This window comes from Nicotiana attenuata, unplaced genomic scaffold (assembly GCF_001879085.1).
Source record: "Nicotiana attenuata strain UT unplaced genomic scaffold, NIATTr2, whole genome shotgun sequence".
NCBI lineage: Eukaryota > Viridiplantae > Streptophyta > Magnoliopsida > Solanales > Solanaceae > Nicotiana > Nicotiana attenuata.
Window position 1 is genome coordinate 242,512 of NW_017671743.1, and position 7,761 is coordinate 250,272.

A 7,761-nucleotide genomic window follows, 5' to 3' on the forward strand; every position below is an offset into this window, starting at 1 on the left:
GGGTGGAGGGATAGTAGGGTGGGTGGTAACGGAAAAACTGAAATTTGAAAAAAAAAAAAACTTTGGAGAGAGGGATGGGGTGGGTTGGTGAGGGCAAGGAAGGTTGAGAAGGAGTTTTGGAAATATTTTCCCTTCTCTTGATAAGGAAACTATTTTCCTCCAATTGGAGGAAAATGAGTTCATAAGGAAAATGTTTTCCAAAACATTTAAGCCAACCAAACATGAAAAAATTGAAAATATTTTTCGGAAAATGTTTTCCTTCATATCAAACACACCCTAAATGCCGCATATTTGTGTAAAGATTCCATTTTTTATATCCAATATGATCTCAAGTCAAAAGAGTTTTGTGGTATTTTTGGAAATCTGTATTGTTAGCGGAGGTTGATATAAAAATTGCATATTATATTCTCAACTAAGGTTTATTTGGGAGGTTGTGAATTTGTATTGGCTTTAATTTATTTCATCTTAATAGAATTTTCTCTCTTTCTTGCTCGATAATATATGTATATATAATATATCAGTCGAATCTTGTAAATCTTGTGTTCATCTTATTTTTTCTTCTCTGCATTCTGTGGTTGAATTTATGTCTTTTATCAACAAATATTCATGGTACGATTTTTCTATCTATTATCTATTATATATAGAGGAAACGTTCAATACAATTGTTTTTTTTTTTTTTTTTCATCTAGATATTTAATAATTTATTTATTTTCCCTTATGCAGGCAGCACTACCCCAATCCATTACCTCCTTCATATTTGCCAAAGAATATGGTTTACATGCAGAAGTTCTTAGCACTGCGTAAGTAGACAACCCCATCACCTTGTTCCACAGTTACATTAAATAAAGATTGTTAGACATAGCTAACTTATTAACTAATTGATAATTATTTTATTTTGCTTTCGAACTAATTGATAATTAATAAAACTAATAGGTAACTGATATTTAATGGAGTACCACTTACTTAAAAAATGAGGATTATTGATTATTTCTCCAACCTAAAAAGGTCATTAATTTTTATTATTTACAATATTATAATCAATTTTGATTTTTTTATTTATTGAATTTCAGAGTAATCTTTGGCATGCTGGTGTCCCTTCCGGTATTGGTTGGCTATTACGCTATCTTGGAATTCCTACACTAATTATATTCCTCATCACCAAAGAAATTAGTTGTTACAAAGAACCACAATTAATTTTGTCGCATTTGGAGAGCATCCAATATTACTTATAGATGAGTTTGTTACTAAGTTATTATTTAATCCAAGCTTAAACTTGTTATTATGTGTAAACCTTGAAAAATGAAAAAGACATACATATTATATTGTGGCGTAGATAATAATGACCTTTTTTTGTTTTGTTTAAGATCCCTTTTCTACTAGTTTACCAAGGGAGGAGAAAGCTCCGGTCGTTGGATTAAATTAAAAAAATAAAAAAAATTGCTCATTCCAATTTACTTTCTAGTTACCACTTGCAAGTTACAACTTCATAAGTCACATCAATTGAGCTAATAATAAACGGAAAAGGGTTCAAAATACCCCTAAATTATTCGAAAAGGTTTAAAAAAAATACCCTTCATCCACTTATTGGGCTAAAAATACCCCTTCATTCACCTTTTTGGTTCACTTATGCCCTTTGACCGTTAGGTCAATGCTGAATTAAAAATAATTATTATTTCTTTTTGTAAAACTTAAAAAAAATTACAAAATATTTTCGTTTTTTAAACTAATGCACCAGTAGTCCACTAATTTGGTAAAGTCTTCTTCTTTTTTCTTTTTTTTCAGTTTTTACAAAAAAAAGAAAAAAACTTTTTTCATTTTTCAGTTTTTTTAAAGCATTTTTATTGTGAAAACTCAAAAAAAATTGTAAAAACAGAAAAAATGTTTTTAATAAAATATTTTCGTTTATTGGAGGGGAGGTTGCAACTCTTTTCTTAGTGAATAAATTAGTATTCGGTGAACTTAATTAGAGAATACCAACTAATCACAAATTAAATAATTAACTGGTTGAGTGTTGTTATATATACTAGTGTTAGAACCCGCGCGATGCGCGAATAATTTGACGGAATATTAATCTTATAAATTATGATCTAATATATCATATTAATTTAATAAACAATAGTTACTATTTTATTATTTAATGTATCATAATTAATTTAATAAAAATAATTACTATTTATTATTAATTAAAGTACATATAATAAAATCTATACAAAATCAAAGAATACAAAGCATTATAGTAATCAAAAAATTGTTTATTCCTTGTTTATTCTTTATTAAATTAGCAAGTACTTAGTACTATACATTTACTAATGTGAATTTTTATTAATTTGTCAATTGGTTTAACATTTTGATACTACTTCTCTTCTAGTAGAACATATACGTATATCTTATTCTGGAAATATATATTTTTATACTTATGTTATACTGTTTAAAATTCTTCAATTGTCTAAATTTATCAATAATTTTCTTGAGTGTTATTATTTATATTTTGTTTATTAATTAATTCAAAATATAATATTATAAAATTATCTTATGCACCTCTTTTCGTACATTCATTTCTACTAAATATTTGATTAGTTTTTCTCATTTTATATTTACTGAAAATTTAAATAATATCATTTTTTTTACTAAATTATAATTTTGAATATCATCAAAAGTATAAAGAGATAAGCCTTTTTTATTTTTTATAAAAAACATACTAATATTTTAAAAATTAATAAAATGTGTTTTATATATAATATATTATCTTATGTATAATATCATAATAGTTTCTTTATATTTTTGTATGTTTCATTATGAAATTATGAGTTGTATTTATTAACTAAATTTTCCTAGATGAGAACTTAATTGGTATATGTAGTTTTGCGATATCATTTGATTTGTTTATTTTTTAGTATTCTTCATTTATGACTATTTGTTTATTATATATATATTTGTTTCTTGGTTATCTAATTGTATTATCCATTACTTAATATTGTTAAATTGACATATGAATTATTAATAAATTATCGATCTAGTATAATAACTACTCCCATATATATATATATATACACACACACGCACACTATTATTACTATATTAGGAAGAAATTACTCTCCAATTTGAATTGGTAGTTTTTTATTTTTTTTTTTTTGTTTCTTTATTGAACATAATTTTAAAACTCCAATTTATGAGTAGAATATTTTTTTGTATTTTCGTTTTTTATTGATAATTATAAGAATCTTATGTTTATTAATTCAAGTAGTGTAACCATTAATTCAAAAAAAAAAAGTTAAAAAGTAGTTATGTCTTAACAATGCCACTTGGCTTTTGTGGTTAAGACACTTGTCTTATTATAGTGCTTTTGCTCTCTATTCTATATAGATAGATATTACAATTTAGTATAATTGTATTGTTAATAGAAGTTTTATTAGCATATTAGTTTGTTTTAATATTTTTTCCACTACTTTCTTATATATATATATATATATATATATATATATATATATATATATATATATATATATATATATATATAATATATTATATTATAACTACTCCCATATATATTATACACACACACACTACTACACTATATTAGGAAGAAATTACTCTCCGATTTAAATTGGTAGTTTTTATTTTTTGTTTTTGTTTTTTATTGTAAAATAATTTAAAACTACAATTTGAATGAGTAGAATTTTTTGTATTTCTTTTTTATTATAATTATAAGATATCTATGTTTATTAATTCAAGTAGTGTAACCAATTAATTCAAAAAAAAATAAATAGTTAGAAAAGTAGTTTATTTTGTCTTAACATGCCACTGGCTTTTTGTGGTTAAGACACTTGTCTTATTTATAGTGCTTTTGCTTCCCTATTCTATATAGATAGATATTATCCAATATTAGTATAATGTATGTTAATAGAAGTTTTATTAGCATATAGTTTGTTTAATATTTTGTCTACTGCTTTCTTTATATAATATAATTGACTCTCTCTCTCTCTCTCTCTCTCTCTATATAATATATATATATATATATATATATATATAATATATATATATATATATATATATATGTCACGACCCCAATCCCGGTCGTGATGGCGCCCAACACTAATGCTAGGCAAGCCCGACCAACTTAAATACTCTCAACCCAGATACACAATCCGTTAACAAATAATACGATTAAAATAGAAAATATCAAGGTTCCAATCCGAAACTAATAAAATAGTATGAAAAAAATAATAACGAATATCCCAACATTTCCCAATAGATCTGGAGTCACGAGTCTAGAGCCTCTAAATGTAACAGAGTATTATATTCATAGTAATAAAGAAAGTCTAGATAGGAAAGACAAATGCAATAAAGGGAGAGGTCGGTCCTGCGGACGTCAGGCAGCTACCTCAACAACTCCTAAACCGAAAATCCAAGAAGACAGCAAACAGCTCACTATAGTCTCCGGAGCACCTGAACTGCACACATGGTGTCAGGAGTAAAGTGAGCACTTCCAACTCAGTGAGTAATAAACATATATAATGGCTGAAAGTAAGAAATCCCGAAATATTACATATAAAGCTATAATCAACGATCAGCACGTTAAACGATAGAATAACAGCAAACAATGACAATTAGGCCAACAATATAAAATGCATGAATGCAATGCAATGCACATGACCGCTCGGCGCGCAGACCCGATCCATTTGGGTACCCGCGCTCACTGTTGGGGTTCAGACTCCGGAGGCTCCTACAGCCCAAGCGCAATATCATAGTAACATTCGATGCGGTGTGCAGCCCGATCCACACTCAGTCCAGATATATATATGCATGCAAGCCACTCGGGCACAGTCAAAGGTTTCATCTTTTAGTTTCAATTATTAGGAGTTATAGAGCTATGTGTTTAAGCTTCATTTATTTACTAAACATTTCAAAACAGTGTCTAAGTCAGGACTGATATTATGAAATATGCTAAGCATCATGGAACATTGATAAGGATCCCTGAAGGATGCAAATGATAGGCACAAAGCCTCAACATATTCATAAATCCAAGTAGGATGATTACCTAAAATTCCTAGTCAAGAACACAGTACGAACATCAATCGGAACGGACGGGTCACAATCCCCAGTCACAATCGACCCCGCACTCGTCATAGAGTACGTTGCCTCGCCTCAATATAGCGTCACAATGTGATATAACCGGGGTTTCAAACCCTCAGGTCATCATCTACATCTATTACTCACCTAAAGCCGGCCACAAGTCTAGCTCGCTATGCCTTTGCTTTTGAATCAACCTCTTCGCACGCCGAATCTGATAAAACCACAACGAATACGTTACAATAGGCTAAAGAACATAACCAATCGAAAGACTCGAAAAATACTAAAATTCACGAAGTTGGCAAAATCCGAGCCCCGGGCCACTTCTTGAAAAAATTACGAAATTACATCACCGGATTCCTCGTCTCTCCACGAGTCCGTACATATAAATTTACCAAAATCGGAGCTCGTTCGACCCTCCAAATTCTTTTTACATCACAGCTTTCCAAGCCCTAGCTTGACCTGTTTTTGATGAAATTCTACTGATTTCTATGATAAATTTACCATAAACTCGAGTAACTAAGCCAAGGAACTTACCTCCACTCGATTCTCAGTCAAAACCCTCAATCCTCGCCCAAAGCTCTCCAAGTCGCTTAAAATGGTAGAAACTACCTCTTGCTCGCGGAGGAAATATAATATTAAAACCCCTCTGCCAACAGCCCTTTTCGCTTCTGCGGTCCCGCTACCGCTTATGCGGGACCGCTTATGCGGCCAAATTTCCGCTTATTCGATCTTCACTTAAAAATCCGGACTTCGCTTATGCGGCTCAAACTCCGCTTCTGCGGTTCCCTCAAGTCCGCTTCTGCAGTACAGAATCCGCTTATGCGGACCCGCTGGTGCGAGCCATCTTCCGCTTTTGCGAAATTTCCCTAGCCGTCCAACGATCGCTTCTGCGACCATATACCCGCTTCTGCGGTCCATTTCCACAGAAGCGGGAACACCAGATGACAACAACAATCTGACCTGCAATACACCTCAAAACTCTCGTTAACCACCCAATTCATCCCGAGGCCCCCGGACCTCAACCAAAAACACCCATACATCCTAACACCTCATTCAAACTTGTTCTCATCCTCAAAACACATCAAACAACGCTAAAAACCATCAAATCACATCGAATTCAAGCCTAAGTTTCTTAAAAACTTCCGAATTACGCATTCGATCAAAAACCCGACCAAAACACCTCCGAATTCTAAAATTTTCACACATGTCCAAAATCACCTAACGGACTACTTGCAACTCTCGAATTCCATTAACCTTCGGATCAAAATCTCAACTATCCACCGGAATTCGCCAAAATGCCACTTTGCCATTCAAGCCTAATTCTACTCCGGACCTCCAAAATCACTTCCGATCCACTCCTAAGTCACACTCACCTCCCGAAGCTAACCGAATCACCGGAATTCACATCCGCTTTCTAACTAATAAGTCAATATTCGGTTTGAACTTTCCAAAACCAAACCTTCCTTAAAGAGACTAAGTGTCTCATTTTCCTATTCAAACCACTTCAATTCAACTCTAACTCGCCGTTGCTGATAAAAAACATGAAGGAGCAATAAATGGGGGAAACGGGGCTGTAATACATGACGACGGGTCGGATCGTCACAATATATATATATTATATATAATATATATAAATATATATATATATATATATATATAATATATAATATATATATAATATTATAACTACTCCCATATATATACACATACACAACTACTTACAAACTATATTAGGAACATATTACTCTCCAATTTAAATTGTATTTTTATTTTGTTATTTTGTTTTTATGTAAAATAATTTTAAAACTCCAATTGAATGAGTAGAATTTTTTGTATTTCGTTTTTTATTTATAATTATAAATATCTATATTTATAATTCAAAGTGTTAACCAATTAATTCAAAATTAAAATTCAATAAAAAGTTAGTTAGAAAAGTAGTTTATTCTGTCTTAACAATGCCACTTGGCTTTTGTGGTTAAGACACTTGTCTTAATGTTGTGGTTTTGCTTCTCCTATTCTATATAGATAGTTGATTAATTATCTGTATCTATTCATTCTGCTGGCTTCAACTTTTTCAAAGATTCATCATTAGAATAGCCTAATAAACACTTCTACTTGTTCCGCTTTGTCATCCCGGTCCCGATACTCTACGAAGTTTCATCTAGATACTCGTAGTTTTTAAAATACATTACTTTAAACCCCTCTGACCGTTGACCAAGCATATGTGGCATATGCATTGCTGAGTTGGGTAAAATGTGTGACTGCACGCTCTAAAAAGCGAGTAACTTTGATGATTCCAATTAAAAATTAACAAAAAATGAAAAAAAAATAAAATAATTATTCTTACACAAATATTCGACCTCCACCGAGGTCTTTTCCCCCTCCCCACTTTTCATTCTTTCTCGTCCATCCCCCTCCCCCGTCTCTGCCTCTTTGTATCTCTTTACACACACATGCACAAAGCAATATTTAAATTGATGAGAAAGAAAATTGAGGTGTGTTAACAAGTACGTTTGAGCACAGTGGAGAAAGCTGGGCTTCAATCAAAGCTGAAGAACTAGGCTTTACGCTGTCCTCCATAGAGAAGTTAGGAGTATTTTTAAAGGCCGAAGAACTGGGGCTGCTCAATTTACTGGAGAAGGCCGCGAGTTTCTCGCCTTCTGCTTTGACTCCAGAAGACATGTAGAT

The 7,761-nt window shown here is 31.4% G+C and overlaps 1 protein-coding gene across 1 annotated transcript in view; it reads left to right on the forward strand.

The window, feature by feature from the left end:
• Nucleotides 1-1,357, forward strand: part of LOC109209976 (auxin efflux carrier component 5-like) — a 4,086-nt gene extending 2,729 nt beyond the window's left edge. Inside the window, exons 4-5 of the mRNA XM_019373342.1 lie at nt 724-800; nt 1,071-1,357. Coding sequence (XP_019228887.1) covers nt 724-800; nt 1,071-1,143 — 150 coding nt within the window. The 3' untranslated portion in view covers nt 1,144-1,357. The remainder of the gene's footprint in view (nt 1-723; nt 801-1,070) is intronic.
• Nucleotides 1,358-7,761: the final 6,404 nt, after the last annotated feature.